The sequence below is a fragment of the Danio rerio genome, chromosome 8, assembly GCF_049306965.1.
Source record: "Danio rerio strain Tuebingen ecotype United States chromosome 8, GRCz12tu, whole genome shotgun sequence".
Taxonomy (NCBI): domain Eukaryota; kingdom Metazoa; phylum Chordata; class Actinopteri; order Cypriniformes; family Danionidae; genus Danio; species Danio rerio.
The window spans coordinates 27,605,872-27,630,085 of NC_133183.1; the positions used below are offsets into that span (position 1 = coordinate 27,605,872).

General features: G+C 35.1%; 2 protein-coding genes across 13 annotated transcripts in view; both read right to left on the minus strand.

The window, feature by feature from the left end:
- tspy (testis specific protein Y-linked) lies at window positions 1–8,003 on the minus strand. Of its 2 annotated transcripts, none has more exons than XM_005167018.5 (7): window positions 6,807–8,003; window positions 5,387–5,464; window positions 5,182–5,293; window positions 4,940–5,094; window positions 4,737–4,813; window positions 4,516–4,643; window positions 1–1,651 (listed from the first exon to the last, which is right to left on the minus strand). In XM_005167018.5, the coding sequence occupies exons 1-7, from the start codon at window positions 7,650–7,652 to the stop codon at window positions 1,491–1,493; spliced, it is 1,557 nt and encodes a 518-aa protein (XP_005167075.1). In that variant the 5' UTR covers window positions 7,653–8,003; the 3' UTR covers window positions 1–1,490.
- Window positions 7,537–24,214, minus strand: part of foxp3a (forkhead box P3a) — a 19,686-nt gene continuing 3,008 nt past the window's right edge. Inside the window, exons 2-16 of one of the 11 annotated variants that reach the window (XM_073909760.1) lie at window positions 22,996–23,077; window positions 21,443–21,491; window positions 20,533–20,621; window positions 16,274–16,434; window positions 13,075–13,149; window positions 12,851–12,932; window positions 11,995–12,151; window positions 11,715–11,822; window positions 11,549–11,636; window positions 11,349–11,417; window positions 9,690–9,834; window positions 9,483–9,559; window positions 9,301–9,402; window positions 8,936–9,057; window positions 8,234–8,706 (exon numbers count right to left, since the gene is read on the minus strand). In XM_073909760.1, the coding sequence (XP_073765861.1) occupies window positions 8,631–8,706; window positions 8,936–9,057; window positions 9,301–9,402; window positions 9,483–9,559; window positions 9,690–9,834; window positions 11,349–11,417; window positions 11,549–11,636; window positions 11,715–11,822; window positions 11,995–12,151; window positions 12,851–12,932; window positions 13,075–13,149; window positions 16,274–16,432 (1,260 nt within the window). In that variant the 5' untranslated portion in view covers window positions 16,433–16,434; window positions 20,533–20,621; window positions 21,443–21,491; window positions 22,996–23,077 and the 3' untranslated portion in view covers window positions 8,234–8,630. Of the gene's footprint in view, window positions 8,707–8,935; window positions 9,058–9,300; window positions 9,403–9,482; window positions 9,560–9,689; window positions 9,835–11,348; window positions 11,418–11,548; window positions 11,637–11,714; window positions 11,823–11,994; window positions 12,152–12,850; window positions 12,933–13,074; window positions 13,150–16,273; window positions 16,435–20,393; window positions 20,622–21,442; window positions 21,492–22,995; window positions 23,078–24,214 lie in introns of those variants that run through there. The other 10 variants (XM_073909758.1, XM_068223013.2, XM_068223012.2 and 7 more) reach the window with 10 other exon arrangements.

Genomic DNA, 24,214 nt, shown 5'->3' on the forward strand with positions numbered 1-24,214 from the left:
TTCTGAATGAAAAGACAAACCTTTATTTGACATGGAAAACCAAACAAAAAACCAAACACATATTTAAAAATTGTAGTTCGCTATAAAATTTAGCACACAAAATATAGCTTTTCTTTGATATTGTAGGTCAATTTCACTCTAATAGTTCAATAACAAATTATAAACCTTTTTTAAGGGAACAAATTATTTACATACCACTGGCCTTGCGGAAGAAGTACAACCCAACATACTTACAATGAGTTAACAGCATTTCATTTTTTAAACCAGATTTTTACAGGTCGAAACTTAAAACCAATGTAAACAAATATGTCTTTAAAACAGTCTCCTTAATATGAACTCCATCAATAAACATTTATAGTGATTTCCTTCTATAATGACTGACTGACTGACTGACTGACCAAAGTTAAGGAAAATATATTATTGCAAGGGAGTAGAGGAACAACTATCAGAAATAAATGATATGAATAGAAAAGTCAATGAAACTAATGTTTACATAGTCACTATTTTTACAATATTACCCAAGCATTTAATTAAAAACAGGTGCACACATGATGAAAAACGACAACAAATGGCCTTGCCACTATTTTGCTCATTTAAATAAGATTACAGCTGCACTTCGCAGTGAATAAATGCAAGCGTGCACGTGTTAACAGTGTGTAGATATCCAACTTAAATGACAAAAGTAGTTTCAGAAATCGTATGACACCAAACATCATAGCAAGAGGTATGAAGTGTCAGGATAATAGCTGCATGTAAACACGGTGAAATAAACTAACGATTATTTAGAAGTCCATCAGCGCTATGGTGTTATGTATTAAAGACAACAATTAAATGAATGAAGCTTCTGAAGGGAAACACACCTGTAAGAGTAAACATCCCTGAGTTACCTAGTTTTGGTTCAGAATGAAGTGCATTTCAGAACGCCTGCCTGTTTTCGTTATTACTAAAATGCGGCTGTAGAGTTTAAGAACAATAAGAAGGCAAGGAAACATTGCTTCATGATGTTAAGATTTCTGTAGATGAGAATAAAAAAGGGACACACCATTAACCAAAATACACATAAAAAAATATGGTGTTGTTTTTACAGCTGGTCATGATTATATTAACTCCTATGGTGAGAATACACTTGTGACACACAATGCTACTTTATTTCATAAATGAAAAAAACAAACAAACTAGCAAAAGAAAAACTAATCCCAAGCTTTAAACAGTCAGTTCAGAGATAAAAAGGGGTCTTTTGGGTATCGGTAGCCCTCTCCGTGAAATTTATTAAAGTGTAAAATGTGATGAAATCTTAAGAAAACTAGATGTTTTCAGAGGAGTGCACACTTTGAATATTCATGGTGATTTTGAAGTACCATCTACAATGAAGACATTAGTTAAACCCTGATCCTTAACCACACAGAGTCTTATTTATCCAGAAAACAGTAAAATAGATCATAGAAATATCTAATGATGCTATTCTGCATAAAATGGGAGACGACCACGTCCTAACTCTTCTCTTCATCCACATCGATATCTTCCTCCTCTTGCTCTCTGGCCTCGCAACCACCAGAGTCATGTGACACTTCTACTTCCTCAACATCCACTTCCTCTTCATCTCTCTCTTCACAGGAGGATTCCCCCTCATCTCTTTCATTCTCCTCTGAACCTAATAGGAAAAAAAAGGTAAAGCATGCAGTCATCAGGGTTCATACACATTTTTACTACTAATATTCCATGACTATTCTAGAACTTTCAAGTATATTTTCATGCCATAATGTTTCATGTAATGTCTACATATACTTTGAACTTTTTTTTCTTTTTTTAAATATTTCCCAAATGATGAATAACAGGGCAAGAAAAATTTCACAGTATGTGTAAAAGAGGTCGGTGGCTGAGCCCATAGCTGGACACGAGCTGTGCGCTCTCCTCACGCATGCATGCTGTGACATCGCAAGCAGACTCCTATAGAGCTTGCACTTGATTGTAATAGTGACTACATTTTAATCTTTGAGTAAACTGTCTCTTTAAGGCCTGTGACTGTATTTCAATATTTTAAATTTTAAATCATCTGGCCACAAGAATTTTTTTGTAACTTTAATGAAGCTTAAATAATATACAATGAAGACTATGCAGTGTTAAATATTCAATATCTGTACATGAATAGTGAATACCTGAAAACTATAATTCACTTTTATCTTTACTATATTTTATTGATCTATGCTTGAATTAATTTGTTATATTTTATTCAAGATTTACTCCTTTACAAAATCTCCCCAATCAATCCAAATAAACCTGGTAAATCATTTAGCGAAATTGTATTCACGTCGCAATATATACCACAGAAATACAAAATATCGTAATGTTTTCCAATATCGCGCAGCCCTAATTCAAGTATACAGATATTTGTTAATTAATGTCCACGACTTTTCCAAAACTTTGTGGGTTTTTCTGTTTTTGCAAAACTTTTTCAGGCCTGAAAAATGCCATGTCAAACCGTATGAGCCCTGTGTCATTTTAAAATGCTGTGAAACCCTTTGGGAAATGTACACACTGCTAATAGGTGCAAAATACATTTTGTGAGATTTCAATAGAGGCATTCGTGTTGCACATCTTAAAAGAATATTGTGACAAGACTGAACATTCTGTCATCATTTTCACACCCCTTCACTTGTTTCAAACCTGTTTGAATTTCTTTTTCTCTGTTAAACACAAATGAAGAAATTTAAAAGAAAGCTAAAAACAATCAACCTGTATAGTATTTGTATTTCCTACTATAAAAGTCAATGGTTACAAATTCTTTGCTTGCTTCAAAATATTTTGTTCTGTAAACAAAATTAAGAAGCACACAAGGGATTAGTATAACTTGAGGGCGAAAAAATAGTGAGTAAATTTTCATGTTTGTGTGAACCATCCCTTTAAATTCCCAATTTTAATTAAAAACCGGTAAATTGATTTGACACTTTAATATTAACGACAGCACACACTTTCCTGACAAACGCTTCCGTCTTTGACATTGTTTTTGTTTTGAATATTATGCAAGACATTAATTAATCTGCCTTACTGGTGTAACCGGTCTATTGAGTTTGTTGATTGGTTTACTCAAGCTTCATAAACACTGCAACATTACATTCAAAATAGAAACGGTTCTGCATTTATTCAGAGTATTCGACCACACCTTGTGACAATGTGTTGGGTGAGATAACAAAATCTTGAACAAAAAAAAACATGAATATAAATGTGTTTATTTTAATATTTATTTAACATTTTTGTTATGTAGCAGTGAATTGTAGGGGGCAGGGTGTGCCACAACCACATTTAAATATCAAAATGAATCCCCAACATTATTATCATCTGCGTTTATGGGACACAACTTGCCTCACAAAGTTGTGAGGATAGACACTGTGGTAACCATTGCAACATTTTAGATATCAAAGTTTACTACCCTTTTTTCTGTACAAAGTACAGCATCAGATTTGTTTGTAGCACACTCTTAAGGCTTTGCCATACCATCCAACAAGCATTTTTGGCCTTTTGGCTCAGAATAATTATGTATCTGGAGTTATAGAAGTGGACAAATGTGGGTCATGATATTTTAGTCATAGTTTAATCAATGATCTAATAATGAGTGGTCAGCAGAGATACATTACTGTTTTTAACTGTTTTGAACTCATGTTAATGATTTCTAATGACCATTTGTGTTCATTCTATTTCATGATGCACAACAGTTCACAGTAGTGGCCAAATTATGTTTGTAGCGAGTGAGGTCTGGCCAAGAGCCGTGTGAACGGGGTGATTCCGCAGTCACACTAGAGTTTGAGCATGCAAAATTGTTGTACAGTGCTGTGAAAAGTAGCGGGATTAAACAAAATGATTAAACATAAAAAAAGGACATCTGAGATCCCCCTCAACCTTCTTAAATAGCAATGGTCCAGACTCATTCAAAAGTCAAAAAAGGAGGCAAAAAAAATATCCTCAAAACAGTCTATATGTCTTCAGTGGTTCAAGCTAAAAATTATGAAGCTACGAGAATACATTTGCATGCACATAAAACATTCATAACAACATTCTTCAAATTTTTGTCCTCAGTGTCAGTATAGGGTGCACATTCATGAGTGCTGTGCACTTATATATACCCTGGATGCCTGTGGGCGACTTACTATTTGAACAACTTGCAGGTGTATCTGAGGTATAAGTTAGAAAAGTGACCGAGCGTGTGAACATGCACTAAGGAGAAGAATAGTTGAATAGATGTTATTTATGATTTAGGTGCACTCAAACTTGATAATATTTCATTGAACCACTGAAGGCACATGGTCTGCTTTGAGAATGCTTTTATTTTGTTTGGAAGGTCTTGGAATTTTTTCTAAATATCTATTTTGCGTTCTGAAGATAAATGAAGAACTCTGAGATCATTAATAACAATTAAAACATTTCGGAGTGAACCTTTTAAGTATTAAAAGATTAACTGATGACAACATTTAACCCCAGTGTGTACATGGCATAAAGGACATTTTGAGAAGTAAACCTCACCTCCACCTTGGTCATCATCTTCATCATCCTCCTGTCCCAGGCTTTGGCTATTCTGCTCTTCGTCTTCATCGGAATCTGAGATGATCACACACTCATCTCTATTACTGCTGCCCTGAGGTTTAGGAGCACTGCTGGAGAATGGAAGTTGGTATACAATAAAAAGAAAATCAGAAATGGATGTTTTGAATGAGGAAATTGTACATGCTTTAGGCTGAAATTACCTGCCATTCTCTCGTGGCTCCCAAAGTGGAGTTAAATAATACCTCAAAGGGTTTCTATACAGGTCTTCCCTCAAGATCTAGAACAAGATGAAAGTTAACTTTTTTAAACTCAATCATTACTGTGTGCATGTAACAATTTTGAACTGCTCTCGCTGATTCGCTGGATTATTCATTTTCTGTATGTAACCTCATGAGAGATGTACCTGTGCTATGTCATCCCGTCCTGGGTTGCTGTGGTCACTGAACCAATGGAAGAAGCTCTGATAGACCCCCTGCGATGTTCGACGTGGTTCTCCACTCCCAACCAGATTCTGCCCTCTGTGCCACAATATTGGGTTTGAGAAGGACACTGGAGACCCTGAGGAATAAATACAGATGTTATCGCATTACTATTGTTGTGTGTATATTTATGAAAAGGGGTGAACTGTGATCAAGTTTTGCTCACCTCCCATACCGAGATGAAGCTCTTTCACAATCATTTTGTTTTGAAAGAAAGGATTTCGCCGGAAATGGAAGCAGATGCGGTATCCAAGTTTGTTGTTCTTGAAAGACTCAATCTGTATAATGAAAAGCAAATTCCAAATCTAGCTAATTTGCATGATTTAACACCAGGTTTCAACAAGAAATACATTTTATGAAAAATGTTTTACCTCTAAGTTAGTCATGTAGCTAAGAGCGTCTTCATCAGTCTCATCGATATGTGCTGATAAATGTGGATGATTCAGAAGCTGACGAGCTTTAAGTTAAGTGCTCAAACACCTGGAATTCAGACCTCTTTAGTGCAAACCTTTTTACGTATACACTTCCTGACAAAAGTCTTGTCGCCTATCCAAGTTTTAGGAACAACAAATAATTACTTGACTTTTAGTTGATCATTTAGTATCAGATGTGCCTTATATGAAAGGTAAAGGCCTCTAGATTATGCTTATTTTACCAAAATATGATCATGCCAGGCTGTTGATGTTGCCATCCACTGTGCAGATCTTTTGCACACCCCCATACTGAATGTAATCCCAAACCATGATTTTTCCTTCACCAAACTTGACTGATTTCTGTGAGAATATTGGGTCCATGTGGGTTCCAATATGTATTCTGCAGTATTTGTGATGATTGAGATGCAGTTCAACAGATGATTCATCAGAAAAATCTACCTTCTGCCACTTCTCCAAATGATCAACTAGATGTCAAGTTATTATTTGTTGCTCTTACAACTGTGATCGATGACAAGACTTTTTGCAGGTAGTGTACACCTACCTAAATTTTACTACAAAGGTATGATCGTCCTTGAACATTTAATCTTGAACCAATGATAAATTCCTTCACTCTTCTTTCCCTTTGAGATAAATTTGATCCAATCAAGAAAAAGTATTTAACTTATTTAGAACAGTAAACATTTGATGACATATTATGAGATGCTATTCAAAGAGAAAATTTCACCATTTTTTTTTTAATTCTGCTATCATTTACTCACCCTTCACTAAAACCTATTTGAGTTTATTTCTTCTGTTTAACACAAAAGAAGATCATGTTGGCAACCATTGGCTTCCATAGTATTTGTTGTTCAGCTTTCTTCAAAATATCATCCTTTGTATTTAACAGAAGAAACTCAAAGACTTAAAACTACTTGATAAGGCAAGTTTAACTTTTGGGTGAACTGTATCCTTTTAAGGGCCACTAGGCACAAAATAAAAAAACTAATTTATTAAAATTTTAAATCTTTATACTTTACCACTATCCTTCAAAACACTAGGTTGTGCCTTTTTGTCAAACTTTCTTCATTTAAAAAAAAAAATCAACAAAATCTTATACATTCCCTTATTCTTACTATTTTAACAACCACATATCAGAACAAGCATTATAACAAGCAAAGATTGTCTAACGTTACCGAAGTAATTAACATGATTCCACCCATATTTTGTCATTAGTAAACATTAAACATTGTGTGTTAGTTTGTTTTCTATCTCGCACGAGGTAACTGACAAATAAAGAATTATGCTAGAAGCTAGATGACTTCTGTTCCAATAACTCAAAGATCCCAAGGCCACTATTACGAGCAGTGTTAAAGGATACAGCGGTGACCCAGAAGCCCGGGACGGCCTGTGTGATGGCGCTGCGCTGGTCCAGGTGAGGGCGTCTCTGGCGGCTCAGCTTCATCTCCAGGCGCTGATGCAGACGCGCGCCTTTCTTCTCCAGCGCGTCCAGCCGCATCTGTACCTGTGCGAGCAGCGCCACCGACTGCCGCACCTCCGGGGCCATCTTCACGGACACTATGGCACACTCGCCATCCTCGTTATCTTCATTATCAGAAGCGACAGACGAACTCGCAGTGGAGGAAGAGCCGGGCAGAGAGTCTTCATCCTCCTCTTCCTCCTCATCGTCATCCACAAATGATGGATCTTCTTGGTCCTCGCAGAGCAGCAGGGATGAGGAGCTATCCGCAGCGGCAGCCTCCGTCCTCCTATCGCTCTGAGAGCAACCGGGACGATTAGACTTATCCCTTGACTTCTCTCTGCTGGCTTTTTTAGACGAGCAGGGCATTTCTTTACAGTCATCGTCCGCGTCTCCGCCGGTCAAACTAGCGAGTGCTTCTGCAGCGGCGATGGCAGCGGAATCTGACGGCTGGCGCGCGCTCTCGCCTCCACTCACATTAGCCTGTCCAGTGCTCTCCTGAGCGGCTACTTCGTCCTCAATCTTCGCCTCTTTCTCCTTAGCTCCTTCAGAGGGCTCGGCTCCATCTTTTGGTTCACCATTCCCAACTTTCTCGGGCTCTGCGTCCTCTTGAGGCTCATTTTTCTGTTCCTCGACACTTACTTTCGCCTGTTTGAGCTGCGTGGACTCACACTCTCCGCTCGGACTTGCACTTCTTTTCCTCGTGTTAGTTTCGGACGGCTGGCTGCTGTCCGAATTAGTACTCATGATACTGACTAGTTGTAACTTTATCAGACGTATATGATTATTTCCTAGCGGACAATTATTTTACCTGCGGGACTCTATCCGTAGCCCGCTCTCGCATTACAACACTGCCAGTTTCCAAGTCTGCGCAAATGTCAGCAGGCCTAGCCAGCTATCTAACGCTGAAAGATGCTAGTTCAGGTCCTCGCTGACTGTCGCATGTCGAAAAATGTCCTTTGTATTTGTGCACAGAATGAATTATGTTGAGTACATTCCCACTTAAGAGTCACAATTCGCCTAAAAACGTCCAGTTCTGTTGTATTTGTTTACAGTTTGTCCTTCCGTTCGCCATTTATCCGAGGCTTTACATACGAGAGAGAAAACAATGCTCTGATTGGCTGAAATGCACCGCGCAAAAATCTCTCGGCCAATCGTAGATGATGTACTGCAGTAAGTGACTAGCCATCGAGTACGTCAGCGTAGCGTTGCGTTGACGCATTGTGAAACATTTCTGAAACTAACTGTTGTATATTTTCGTTCACCAGAAGCACAACTTCATGTTGTATAATGTGTGTATAATGCACTGAAAAACAGCCCGACAGTGCTTGATTGGATTGCTTTATTTGGACAATTAGTAAAAATACGATGTAAAATAAAATGTTTAAGGACATATCATCAACATTCATTTATCTTATTGAATGTATTTACACACTTAACGATATCATTAAGCATTATCATTTTTGATTAAATTAATTTTATTTAAATCTATGAAAGATTATAACAATTACAAACTTTTACTTTGGTAAATAATATACATTCTTACAATATTTGTGACACAAAACATTCAAACTAAACAACAACTGATTTCTCACATAGACTGCCAGCATTTATGTATATTTAGACTGCACATTTATGTAAATGGTGTCGTTTACATCGATCGTGTTTTTAATGTAGCTAATAACATTAGTTGTATTAATGTAAGTCAGAGGCCATTTTGGGGCCTCACATCTGGTAAGATTCACCTTGTGGAGTCAAAGGAAACAGCTGAAATGGTGCCATCCAGTCCATATCATGATCCCTGAAGTGAAAAGGGGTGTAATTTGATTTGCTCATTTATATAATTATATAATCAGAACCTCACCAAACGCCTCCAACGATAAAAGCAGCTTAATCAGATCCATTTAAGCAGATGTTTTTAATTTACAGTAGGCCTAAATCAGCTTTTTTTAAACATCTTGTACATATACAACTAACTATACAACAACAATGCAGTTGCAGTCATCCATATAATGAGTAAATGAGTTTACCTGTGTAACTTTTGACCTTTTCTTCTAAGAAATTCCTCTTCATCCACAGTCCAAACTGAACCTTTCCTTCCTTCAACACGCACAAAGCACTTATGAAGGCTGAGGTTATGTCGAACCGCATTCTACACACAGACAGAGAGAAGAAGAATTACCTATACACTGAAGTTACATATTAGTCATCCACAACACAGTAATTTCACAGTCGGGTCATCAAGTCATTCATTCATTGACATGCAAGTGCAACTTCTGAAAGTTTTCAGGTGTATATACAACAGAGGCTGTGGGTTTCGGGATTGGCTTGTTTGTGGCCAATGAGTCATGGAATGACAAATAAAAGTGTACAATACAAACATTACATCTCATACCTTCCATGTAGCAGTGTTGTGACGGAAGTAGAAGAACATGCTGGTAAACCACTGATAAATTTCTTTCAGTGTAAGCTGCTTTTCTGGGGACTTCAGGATTGCCTGACATAACATAACATTGTTGATGTGACTGACAGGAAATCAAAAGGTAACATGCAGGATGTTAATTCAGCAATACTTACCCATCGTATCATGGAGGCGTAGGTGAAAGGTGGCCTCATGTTTGTGAACTTATAATACTCAAAGCTGGGGATAATCCCTATGGGCAGAAATAGAAAACAATAACACATACTGTGTTGTGTGTGTAGAGATTTGCATGACTGATGTTATTGAGTTAAATTTACAAGCTAGATTTCTAAATTGGTGTTTTATAGTATAATTTTAATGACCTGGTATAACTTGTGAGGTAGAGATCTGCCAGTATCCTTGTGTTAGCGCTTCAGTTGCTGCTCTCTCACAGTCATAGTGATCATTTGATGATGCAGGTTGCAGAAGTCCTGACAGATGTGCCGGCTTTTCCACAATGTTGCCACCCTAAGATCAGAAGGAGAAAATCACATCAATATATAATTTTTGGCATCAAATATCACCTGGCCTTCATCTGGCCCTAAAATGTAGCTAATACTAACCACAAATGACAACCAGAACCTAAACAGATCCCACAGTCATGATGGCATAATTTGATTACCGGCATTAAAGTATCGGTCACTCACACAAGGTTTTGACTTGGTTTTTATAACTCTCCCTGTTTTAGTCTTGTAGGTTAGCTGAGGATCATTGATGTCTGGTGTGATGTAATTTCAGGTCAAAACTTTAGTCTCAAGAATACAGTGGTGTGAAAACTAATTAATTAAGGAGTTAAAAAGCAAGATGAATATCCCTTTTATAAGCATACATGACAGTTAGCTGATAGGAGACTGCAATGTTCATTACATACATTCCTAAAATGCTACCATTTTTCCTTGCTTCCATACACAGATATTATAATTTTTTACCATAGACATATTTTACCTTATTCCATACACATATTCTTACCAAGTGATTTTGAAATTTTCACAGTATTACCTATAATATTCTTTTCTTGAGGAAAGTCTTATTTCTTTTATTTTGGCTGTAATAAAATCAGTCTTTACATTTTTTTAAACAATTTTAAAGGTCAGTATTAATAACTGCCTAAGATTTTTTTTCTCCAGAACAAACCAACGTTGTCCAATAACTTTTATATTTACAGTATACACTCACTGGCCACTTTATTAGGTACACCAGTCCAACTGCTCGTTAACGCAAATTTCTAATCAGCCAATCACATGGCAGCAACTCAATGCATTTAAGCATGTAGACATGGTCAAGACAATCTGCTGCAGTTCAAACCAGTTCTCACCAAAAATTGGACAATAGAAAATTGGAAAAACGTTGCCTGGTCGGATGAGTCTCGATTTCTGCTGTAACATTCAGATGGTAGGGTCATTTGGCATCACCAACATAAGAGCATGGATCCCTCCTGCCTTGTATCAACAGTTCAGGCAGGTGGTGGTGTAATGGTGTGGGGGATATTTTCTTGGCACATTTTGGGTCCATAAGTACCAATTGGGCATTGTGTAAAAGCTACAGCCTACTTGAGTATTGTTGCTGACCATGTCTATCTCTTTATGACCACAGTGTACCCATCTTCTGATGGCTACTTCCAGCAGGATAATGCGCCATGTCATAAGGCGCGAATCATCTCAGACTGGTTTCTTGAACATGACAATGAGTTCACTGTACTCAAATGGCCTCCACATTCACCAGATCTCAATCCAGTAGAGTAGCTGGAATGAGATATTTGCATCGTGGATGTGTAACTGACAAATCTGCAGCAACTGCATGATACTCTTATGTCAATATGAAAATCTCTGAGAAATATTTCCAGTGCCGTGTTGAATCTATGCCACAAAGGATTAAGGCAGTTCTGAAGGCAAAGGGGGGTCCAACCCGATACTAGTTATGTGTACCTAATACAGTTGCCAGTGAGTGTATTTTTCTTATAAAATTTTATTAAAAAAACTTACCTCAGAGGTAGATTTCACATCAAGCAAGTGTAGCTGCATAGCCTGCAGTTTTTGTCTTTCTGCAGTCAACTATCAGTAGTGTTCATAAAGGAAATATAATGCAGGATCATAAACAAGCATCCATTTATAATACAATTATTAATATTGTAACCTCCTGACCCCTATTTATTTAGTCCCTGTGACATAAGAGGTAAAGATACCTGATTCTCCATGTGCTGTACTCTGTCTTTCTGCATCCTCAGCTGGCCTATGCTTCTGTCTCCAGGAGCATGGTCAGTAGAAAGGTGCCTAGATTATGAAACAGACACACTGCTATAGGATATTGCTGTATTTATTTAGATTGTTTTAGTTAACTTTGTGTCTCACCTTAAGAAATGTCCATATTCTGTGAATACATCTTCGCTCTTTGAGCACCCTGGCCATCTGCATTGTCCTTTAACACACAGATAGTCACCTGAAAGACTATATGGATGCCTGCGGATAATAATAATAAATGCTTAATTTAGCTCAAAACATATTGCATTATATCTTATTTGTAAAAGTGAAATGAATATAGACACAATAATGTTACAAAGTGGATGTCCACATTTTCATTCCAGCACTGAATATCCTAATTTGTGTTTGTTTTCTCAAACTACATACTCACTTCCCAGTATACTCCGGGCTGCCAGGCTGAGGGCTTGACGCATAAGCACCGATTCTGCTTTCAGACTGGCCAGTGTAAAGAGGGATGGCATCTGATGGTTCACTGTCAGGTTCTGTCTTACACACGGTGTCCACAACCCAATCATGAGCACTGCATGCTGCAGAGCATTATGAAAAATTCACTTTCAGAGATGCACTAACTGGTCACTTTATTAGGTACACCTGTTCAATTGTCTTTTATAGCAACTCAATACATTTAGGCATGCAGACATGATCAAGAGGATTTGCTGAAGTTCATTAGAACAGGGGAAAGGGGGATTTTAATGACTTTGAATGTGGCATGTTTGTTTGAATGTGATGGGTTTTTCTGAAATTTCTAGATTCTAGATTTTTATCCACAATCATATTACAGAAATTTGTCAGAAAAAAAGAAAATATTAAGTAAGTGGCTTTTTTTTGAAAGCTTTGTTGATGACAGACGTGAGAGGAATGATCAGACTGGTTTGAGAAGCAAAACAACGCATCAAACCGTGAAGCAGATGTGCTACAGCAGCAGAAGAGCACAACAGTGCCACTCTTGACAGCAAAGAAGAAAAAAAAACAGGAAACTGAGGCTATAATAAACAATAGCTCACCAACAGAAGAATAATAAACGGTTGCCTGGTTTGATGAGTTTTAATTTCTTATGTGACATGATGAAAGCAGAAATTGGTGTAAAAATATGAAACCATATATTATAAAGCGTAAAATGGTGCAAGTACAGTAGGGAGTTTATCCCAGTACTACAAAGTGTACCTAATAAAGTGGCTGTTGAAAGTAAATAGTTTTCTATATTTTATAGTCTACAGAAGCAGTACCTTGTGGAAAAGGCTGGTTGCCTTTACGTAGCACTGATGGTCTGTGTTGTTTAAAGTATTTGGTTGTACTTCCACTGGCACTCTAGGTAAAGGAAGCAGAAACAAATCAAGGATCATGTTTTAGATCAAATTATGCGACATCTTAGAGTTTTTAATTTATTTTCAATTCTTTGTGATCCTTTAGTGTTGATTTAAAAGTGAAACCTATTACAACTGGACTGTACCTGCTTTTGTAGAGTGAAATTCTGATTGCGAGATGAGCCGAGGCCTCTGAGGTCACTCTCCAAGGCAACAGATATCTTTGAAATCCCCAAAAAATACAATCTTGAGCACTATAGCACTTAGCATAGCATAGCATAGTATAGTAAGGACATTTTTAAATGGCATGTTAGCCCCAAGGCCAACATTAAACTACTTTAATGAACTCTCTTAAATGTGTCATCTTTCATTCATTCATTAATTTTCTTTCGGCTTAGTCCATGATCGCTGCTGTGGGTTGCCACAGCAAAATGAACTGTCAATTTCTCGGGCATATGTTTTACGTAGTGGATGCCCTTCCAGTAAGAAAACAGCACTGGCCACATCATTTAATGATAAAGCATTTAATATTTGGCAGAGGGCAAGAATATCCACTGTCAGTGATTTTTATGTCGATAATATTTTTCTCAGCTTTTCACATTTAATACAAAATTGTCTCTTCCTAGCACTCATTTCTTTAGATACTTGCAACGCAGAAATTTTGTTAAAACTCATATCCAGATTTTGCGAACCTTCCACCAAAATCTCAACTTGACCACATTTTTTAAGTACCCTTACATAACAAAGGTACAACGTCTATTTTATACAGGCTGATCTCCTCTTTTTCTACTACCTCTCTTTCCTTTATTAAATAACAGTTGGAGTCAGACTTTAATCTTACATTCGAGGACAAGACGTGGGACCAGATTTTGTCCCGTGCTCATACCTCCTCTATCTGTGCACGACATTGCCTCATCCAATTACAATTAGTTCGAGTTCGATTATACTGGACAAAAGTGAGGTTGGCAAAAATAACTCAACACATGGACTCTATATTTGATCACTTTAATCAAGCACCTATGTTTTGCATGCATATACATATGTTTTGGCTTTGTCCATCAATCATTTCTTTTTGGCTATCAATTTTCAAGTGTTTCCCTTCTGTGACAAAGATACACATCGAACCGTGTCCTCTTTTTGCACTTTTTGGACTTTCTCTGAATATGGTAGGGTTATCGAGCTGTACTGCAAACGCCCTTGCATTTTTGACACTGTTAGCAAGACGGTGTATTCTGTTATTATCAAAGATTTCCCCTGAGTTTTGACAACTGGATGCAATGAACTTCACCATTTGAAAAAAAAAATCAGGTTTACAATAAATGGCAATACTAGAGCTTTTTCTGAAACATTTAGAATTTTCTTTTCTGAGCATGTAAGTATCTCTACAAACTGTAAATCTAAGTCTTAAGGCCTTTCGATTGCAATGCAAACATAATTAGGTACGTTATATAAATACCTGAGGATTAATTTTTGTAATATTGGGTTATCAAGGTATGTGTGTATTCTGTACAGATGTTATTTTCAATTAATTTGTTTTTTATTTCGTAATTTATTTATTTATTTATTATTTATTATTTTTTTATAATTGTTTGTTTACTTTCTAAAATTATCATTATTTTTTTCTTCTTTTCTCTCTTTCAACTTGTTTAGAGGCTAGGGGTGGAAATAATATTTGTTTAAATTTCTCTGTAAAATTACTTTGTTATATCTGTAAAAGTTTATTAGATAGATCAACAAAAAAAAACTTGTGAACCCCCAGTGCTGGGTAACACCCACACATTTCTCATTCACACACAGACTCATGCACTACGGCCAATTTAGTTTATCCAATTTACCTATACCATATGTCTTTGGACTATGGAGGAAATCTTTCTTCTTAAATTTACATTCATTTTAGAGTCAGGCATTGTTCACCCATAAAGTGATAATATCCATGCATTCTGTTTAAATTGTTTATGCAGAAGGAAAAATATGTATTTAATTTTATTTAAATAGTTCATTATTATTTCCTATTTATTAAGATCAATTATTATGAAAGCAACAAAATTACATTCTCAAGCACTCTCAACAAAGACTATTGACCTTATTCTGCAATGCGGAAGTGCACTAATTTTTGCGATTGTTTTAGAACTTCCGATTCAGTTGCTTATGGGAGAAATGACTAGGAATAATAAACGGCGGAAAATGGTCAAACTGCTTGCTCTACAAGCAAGTGTGTTCATGCCTATACCTAAAAAGTAAAATATTATAATGTGAAAATCTCAGTTTGCAACATGAAACAGCATAACAAGCCATTTAAAATGTCTATATATCAATGCAAGTGAATGAGAATGGATGTCTCAAACAAAGAAAATTCAAATGGCTGTACCCGCTCAAACGTAAAGAATAAGGTCAATATAATGCACAAAATGTCTCACTCGTATAGTTTTGAATGGGAAAAATTATAACGGTCAATAATGCGAATGAAGCCCCGCCTTCTAGTACAGGAGCCAATCAGTGATCACTATATACAGTACTGATGAGTCTCTAGTGGAGGGGCTTGAACCAGACATAATTTCAGCAGATTTTGTGTGATTCAACTATTTAGAAATAAAACTAAAGAGAGGTGACGCAGTGGCGCAATAGGTAGTGCTGTTGCCTCACAGCAAGAAGGTCGTTGGTTCGAGCCTCAGCTGGATCAGCTGGTGTTTCTGTGTGGAGTTTGCCCTGCTTTCACGTGGGTTTCCTCCGGGTGCTCCGGTTTTCCCCACAGTCCAAAGACATGTAGTGCAGGGGAACTGGGTAGGCTAAAATTGGTCATAGTGTATGAGTGTGAATGTGTGTGTGGAAGTTTCCCAGAAAGGGGTTGCGGCTGGAAGGGCATCCGCTGCTTAAAAACGTGCTAGATAAGTTGGCGGTTCATTCCACTGTGGCGACCCTGGAATAACAAAGGGACTAAGCCGAGAAGAAAATGAATAAAAGAATAAACGAATGAAAACTAAAGAGATAGTTGTTGTTTAATTTTATTGTTGATTCTTAATATGAAAATAATATGAAATTTAACCGCAAGCTTGTCAAGCAGTTTTGGATAATTTGAAGTTGGCCCGAGTATGTGTATTTTAAAGATGGCCGCCAAGTGAAATGACTTGCCTTAAATGTACTTTGGTTTCAAGCACTTTATCCAAAACCTAAGCACTTTGTCAAACACTATATTAAAATTAAAACATTTTCAAGGATTTCCAGCATCCATATTTTAGTTGGATCATGGATTTGAAGTCAGGCGAGAACCAGAGAACAATTATTTATTCTGTTGAATAAGATTGTTCATGTAGTAATACAAAGAAATGACAGCTTCTGCTTCATTACCTTGGTAGCCATTGGTTTTGGTGAGGTCAGAAGAGAATTGCTTATTCTGGACTTCATCTGTATGATGGAAAAGGTGGCACAGTCTTCATCTTGGTACAGATGTTGGTGACTACTCCTGTTATCATCCCCTCTGTGTGTTCCAGTAGCATTAAGAAGCATACCTATATAGAAATAAGCAGGAAGACACAAATGACTTTTAATAACCATACTACTAAATTAGGAGTGAAATGAATCAACCTCCAAATACTAACACAAGGTATTTCCTGCTTAGATAGCTTCACCTTTTGCTTTGTTTCCAAAAATAGCATAATTATGCATTAATAAATGAAATGAGGGTTGTTTTTCCTTTTCTTGTTTCACATTTGCAGGTGCTTTCTGAACACAAACCACATTTCACATTGAGCAAGGACCAAGAGGTCAGGAAAGCGGAGGTGGGCCCCACATATTTTTGCAAAAACATCATTTGCACATACTGTGAAACAAACATTTTTCTAAGTTAAATGCATGATATGTATTTTAATACTTTATAAATGCACTGGACATTTAAAATATGTGCAATTTTTTATGCAAATAGTTGAATTACATAATTTTTGTATGTTTGAAATCCAGTTAGATTTGTGAGCGTTATAATAAATAGGTTATAAATAGAAATAAAAACGCAATTATACAGATTGCAACAGCACATTTAAGTAATTTGACGATTGTAGTACAAAATTAATAATTTTAGTACCACTAAATTTCACAAACCTTCACATTTCACAGAAATGTATGCATGCTTACTCGCCTTTTATTATATCTTAAATTTGTATTTTTACTGAACTATTAAATGAACCCTTTGCAATCTGTTCTCATTATTAATATAAAAATTTTAAAAAGTTGTGATTTGCTTCACTTTGATAGTTAATTACACAAAATTGAGAAATTACCCACAATTGATTATAAAAACCCAGGATGGACTTACGGCAAGGATGTTGCATATAACTTCTGAGAAATAATTTTAAAAAAAAAGTTTTTGGATTTTAGAGCACCATTTCATTGCGGTTTTCTGAAACTGCTCAAGAAGTCGTGTGTTGCTTATTCTCTTTGACATTTCACATTAACCACATCAAATGTAGGATAAATGTCATTTTTTCACCTGGGGGGGTTTTCCAAGCAAGCAACTAGATGTGATCAGAAGGAGACTTAATAGATGCTGAATAGTAAAAACATTTTATTTTTATTGTTTTCAAATAATGCTAGAAATGCATTTTGTATGCTACAAATTAACTATTTTATGCATCACGTTTCTAAAAGCAGTGGAATCCCTCTGAATTTAAACTAATACACACACTCAAAAAAACTGACATTTGCTGTTTGTCAAACTGCTTATTAAAACTGAGCCGAATTCTTTTGTGTTTTTTTGGGGGGGACAACTTAATTGCTTTGTTTAATTCACTTAAATTTGTAAAAATGTTAAAAGTTAACTTCGATTTAACTTCGAAATTTTAACTTTAAATCAAAAAAATCGATTTGTGTTGGTGCAACATGAAGTAACTGCATGGAACCCAGCATTTTTGTACAGCGTACACAAAAAAAAATTATATTTGCTGATTGTTCAAACCAATTTAAACTTTAAATTGAGCTGAAACAACACAATTTTTTTTACTTTTTTGAGTAGAAAACTTAATTGTTTTATGGTCAATCTACTTAATTCCTTCATGTTGTCCCAACACAAATCAATTGTGTAGAATCTATCATTCTTTATATTGTACATGCAAGGGGATGTCATTTTTGGTTCTTTACATTTCAGTAGTTCTCAGTGTTGTTGTCATTGTATTTAGTGAATGCGCACCAATCATTTTTCCTCAGAGAGTTGATATTGATAAGACCGGGATTATTCAACCCAATGAAACTCATTATTCATCTCTCAGTCTGAATACAGTCTTCTCTCAGTTCCATTCACCAAAATTAAATCCATCAAGATATGACAACAGTCTGGACTGACAGTTTCAAGTTTCATTTTGAAATTGCGATACTTTAGAAACTCTTCTATTCAGTGAAGTCAGTTTTAACTTTCATGTTCTTCGGTGGAATTTATAGTCACAACGATAATTATTAGAGCTGAGCTGTGAGTCACCTGACCTCAGAGTGTCGGTATGAATGCTAATGCTATCAATCAACAGAGATGTGGAATTAAACCTGAAACCTGTAATTAATGATTAAAAAACAATTACAAATATAGAACACAAAGTGCATTCTGTCCTCAATGCTCTCCCACGAACATACAAATTACATTTTGACTCACTTTTTTTCCATTTCTCTGGTCATACCCACTCATTTACGCTTACATTTCTCTGAACAAGTGATATGATAAAAATCAAAGACCAGGATATTTAGGGTATGTACTGTACTGTACTGTAAATTTGAGAGTAAAACGACAGTTTTGAATATTTGGGCAGACCCAGTTTCGCCATCTTGATTTATTACTGTTGATAATTACTGATTTTAGGTTTGATTTATTTATTGTTTAATTTAGGGAGTTCTAAATTAACTATTGCATTAACACCCATTGCATTGTCTGCGGCAGTTGCTGAACATGTGCAAATTGAAGAAAATAAAACAAATAAATGGGGGACGTTTAGTAAGACGTTTAGGCACTATGGCATACAGTATGCGAAACAACCAAGGTAAGAACTTGTCTCTTCATACAGTAATTGTGTTTCATTAGAATACAAAAATAGCTATTCATCATTTTTTTATTTACTTAAAAGCATAGTTCACCCAAATATGAAAATTCTGTCACCTTCCACTTGTTCCAACCCTCTTTGAGTTTCTTTCTTCTGTTAAACACAATAGAGGTTCTGTTGGAAACTGGGAGATATTTGAATTGCATTTTTGTTTCCTGCTATGAATGTCAATGGCAACCGGTTTCCAGCATTCTTAAAGATATCTTTTATGTTGAACAGATTAAAGAAACTAACAAAGATTTGGAACAATTGTGGGTAAGTTAACGGTGAGTAAATTTTAATTTTTGGGTGAACAAACTCCCACTGCACTGTGAGATGCTGACCAATTAATAAACATCAAATTACAATGCATCAGTTCGACATTCTGTGATCCAGCAAACACAGATCGACTGCTAAAAATGAACACAAAATTGCAGCGTTAATACATTTATCCAACAAAACTCAATGAAGTTTGTTCCTTTTGTTGATGACTGTCAGTTTAGTGCCCATCACTGTCCTTTATAAAAACTGTATAGAATATGTACAATATCTGCCAATCAAGTTATCAACAATAACGGGAATATATTTATAGTTACCAGCCTATCGTATGAAGAGTAATATCAAGGTGTCATACACTTAAAAACAAAGGTTCTGAAATTGAATTCTGTGCAATGATCCTGTAGAAAAACCATTTTAGGTTTCCCCCCAAAAATTGAACAGCTTTACAAGTATAACAGTTTGTTGGTTTTAAAAAACACAGTTTATTTTACAGAGCATTTGTCTGCTCTAAAGAATTGGAAAATGTCTTTGATTTTAAAAGTTCTGTATAGAAGCATCAATGCCAATAATGAAAACAAATTTTACACGTTAAAACACATATTTAAGATGTTGAACATAAAATTAGGTGATCCAACCCTTAGAGATACTGTTTATTTCACAATTATACCTAACTAATGCTATCAAACTCATAAAATAAGGGTTAAAACCAAGCAAGTCATTACAGCCTGATGCAAAGCAAAATCGTTACGATTTCCTCTTAGTACTGTTTGTCCTCTAGTTATTTTGAAGACCCATGTGGCACCGATATTTTTAAGAATCTCTTAAATGAATTGTAGTGCAAGATCAAGAACTGTTATAAAAATTAATAAAGAAAACTTTAGAACAACTGAAAAACTTACTCAAGCCAACAAAAATGTTCTTGATATAGATGTTTGTTTTCACAAGAATAAATTGCAATAGAGTTTTTTAAAACAACATTCAGAGAGACATTACTTATATTAGCAACTTGATTTCTTGGTAAAGAACTTGAGGCGTCGACCTTGTTGTTTGTTTAGGTTTTTTTTTCTCGAAAATGTCGCACCTACTCATTTTCTCCTCAGATACGCTAGAAGTGTATTTTTAGTTTTGTAACTTACCCTTTACATCGGTCTGTGTGGTGATCCTCCTATAGTATGGAACATTGATTTCATAGGTAGTAGCTTAGCTAACACATGATGGAATTGCTATGATAACTACAGGATCTCTGTAGAAGAAAGGATGTTTTACCTCCCACACCTTTCTTTGTCTGTCGCCCTTTTCCTTGAGACTGTCACTCTATATGTTCTTTAGCTTTTCTTTCCTCAGCAACGGGGTTTGTGGTGCATCTGAGCAGGAAAGAAAGACCAAACCCTGAGTCTGACTCTGTGCACAGACCTCATTTTGCATCTGCACTTTAGGAAAAAACAGTTTGGTTGCTAGTCTTTTTATGCTAAGCTTGTTAAGTGTTTTTCTGTCACGAAAAGAAAAAAAAATAGGCTAAAAAGTGATATGACAAAAAAAGTTTTATTAAAATAGATTTGTTAATTTGTTAAGGTTTTACAAAGTTTAACTTAATATTTTAGTCAGCTTGAGATGTTGAGATAAATAGAAACATCAAGTTTATAACTATTTTTTACAGTAGCTTTAGTGTTGTACATTAATCTAAATTTCCAATGCGATTTTGTGTATAATGAATGGCAATATAAAGAAAAAAATATATGAGAATATTTTAAGAAGTCAAAATATTGACTTTTAAAATCTGTTTTAGCACTGTTTGAATTGTTTAATCTTGCTTCAAATCATCCATTGATAAATAAATGATTAATAAATTACTTTGAATATGAAAAAAGTCAAAGCAGGATGTTGTGTCAAAAACTGACCAAATATTGTGCACATTTGATGATGCAATGCTGTGAGTCAATCGTAATCATAATCTAACAACAGATTTAACAAATTAACTCTTTCATTTCCAAACACTGCTGTCAATTATCTACAAAGGGCAACAATTTTAGGAAAGAAATAGCAAAAGTCTCTATATTATAATATATTGTATATTAAGCTTTTAAATTATGAAATTTCAGTGATTAAATGGCTTTTTTATTTTATGCAATAAAGGCAATAAAGGTTAAAGGCAAGTAAGTCAAATACAAAAACAAAAAGAACTTACCTGTTGTGCAAGTGTCGGATGCATGCGATGAGTGAGCAATTAGAGTGATCTGGAAAATGTTCAGGTCACCCCTTTTATAATGTTTAGCGTGACATTCAGTGGAAAATAGACACAGTTTCCCTACTGGGTGTTGGTGTGTGTGTGTGTGTTTTCAGATACACAAGTGTGTAGTTTTAACTCTCTTTACATCTTCTTTAAAAATTATGTGGCATTTTGTTATTTCTGTTTCCTATTTTAGAAGCTTCTTATTGCAGCAGAATACGATTTTATTTTCCTGAGTGATTTCTGATGGGGTTTACACTTACATTTTTTATCAATATTTGGTTTTACTATTGTTTTTTGTATTGCTTAAAAGTGGTTTACAATCTAAACAATTTTTACAAACTATCGCTTGGATGTTGAGGTGTTCAATCCCAAAACCATCTTAACTATTACAAAAAGACTCTGCATGTTTTGTTTGCAATATATATTTTCTTATATGTGTTTCATATATTTTAAAACATACTACTTATTACTAAAAAAGTAATTTTTATGGACCGCATCTTCCATTCTGATTTAATAGCTGAGATTAAATTACAAAATTATTAATAATTAAATAACACTGAACATTATTTATGTTAGTTTAAGGCACATGATGGCTATTTCACATCAAAACCTGGTAAAGTCCATTCCGGAAGACCGGAAAATGAGATTTCAGAGAAAATAACCTATTACGTGTTCGGAAAGTCCGTTTGCAGTGTGTGTGTGACGTTGTATTCGGGTTCTGGGGGGGAGACTGAACATATGTACATGTCGATCGCATGTGTGTCGATTAGAATAACGCAGGAAAAAAACATCCTCATCCTGTGGTTGAAAAGGTTATTTGAGTGTTTTTGAACAAATTGTTCAACAATAATGACACTCCAAAGCGCATGTACCGTAATGCAGACTTGCAAACATTTTTTTTTTAACCAGCTTAATACATGCATATAAAAACGAACATTCAGAACTATTTATGAAGATGAAAAGCTAATAGATTGTTTAAGCATATGTCTTAGCAATGGGAAGATCAAGTACAAAAAATAAATAAATAAAATAAATATTTATATATATTATATTCTTATATTCATAATTCAAACCCATATGAATTATTAAAGGACTTTGAAAAGTAAAAATAAAGGAAAATTAACACCAAATTAGTTTTTAATTATTTCAAATGAAACATTTACTCTTTGTAAGCTAAAATGTAATCTTGATATTTCCTCACATAGATTGAACTGCATTATACTTCATATACAACAGTATTTATGTTAGTCAGTTTGAACATCCTATAAAATTATATAAGCCATGAATAGACAAATATTAAAACAAAACTACTTAGTTTGAACATTTTCCTTATTAATTGTCTATATGTGACTTATATTACATCACATTGTATTTCATAAAGGGTATTTCGTATACTTTTTTTACTCCTGGTTTAAATATAGGCATAAAAAACAACAATAGCTGGTATTTCCTGATAAATATGAGTATTCTTTATTATGGTTAATCAAGATTAATCTCTAATACAATACCTGACAGAAATAAAAAAAGCTTTACCAACTGCAATCTCCATCATAGTCTCCTTTTTTCAATCTTTTTGATTTTTCAGCAAACCTAAACAGAGAGAGGAAAAAGACGTGTTAGAATACAATCTGACTGCAGCTGTCAGTCAAGTCAACATTCAATGTGAAGAGTGTGTAAGTTTTACAGCAGCTCATGTCATCTTGAGTATGTTCCTGCGCTAATGATTTAGACAGAGATGTAGTAGATACAAAAACACAAGTAAGATTAAACATTAAAGCAAACTGTGTTGTCATTTTTTAATTAATGTTTTTTTTTGTCATATTGTTAATGTAGCACCATATAATAAGTTATAGGTTATAGCAATTATATCTTTTGTATATATAGACCATTTTGAGGGATGTCAACAATAACAATACAATAACTGATGTATTAACTAACACTGAGATGTGATTAAATTGCCTCTTTTTACGGTTGTGAAGTTGTTTGACAACAAGCAGGAAATGTTCATGACCATTGACATTACCACATTGAAACGGTCTATTCCACATCATTAAGGTCTATTTTATAAACTGTGAGGGATAATTCAAAGTGCAGACAGCTTTTTTGTGTTTAAGGACCAAAGGTTAGACATAAATGGTTATGAATGCATTCCTGGTTTCTCACTATATGCAGCAAGTCGAATCCTTGATGCAGCACTTGTAGCATATATTGATTTCAGTATATTAAGCAAGATTGATTGCTCAGTCTAAGTGTTAAAAAAAGCTTAGCAATCAATAACTTTAAACACCATCGGTCTGTAATCGAGCGCTTTCTTTCTCACCATTTGATCTTGTTAGCTGACCTAATAAAAGCAGTTGCATCTCAAAAATCACCGATTGAATTACGCAATAAGAAATGTATTTTAAGGGGCACCATTTGTCTGTGAAAATCTTGTTTGGAAAAATTGTTGGTCTTAAATTTCATAAAGATTTTTAAAGCTATTGGAACGTTATAGGTGCCTGCTTCCCTAAAAGGCCTTAAAGGGATAGTTCACCCATTTTGTCATCATCATTTATTCATCTTCCACTTATTCCAAACCTGTTTTGAGTTTCTTTCTGTTCTTTCTGAGTTTCTGTTGAACACAAACGAAGATATTTTGAAGAATGTTAGGACAAAAACATTTTATGGTATTTTTGTACCTATTATGGAAGTCAATGGTTGTTTTCTTTTCAACATTCTTCAAAATTA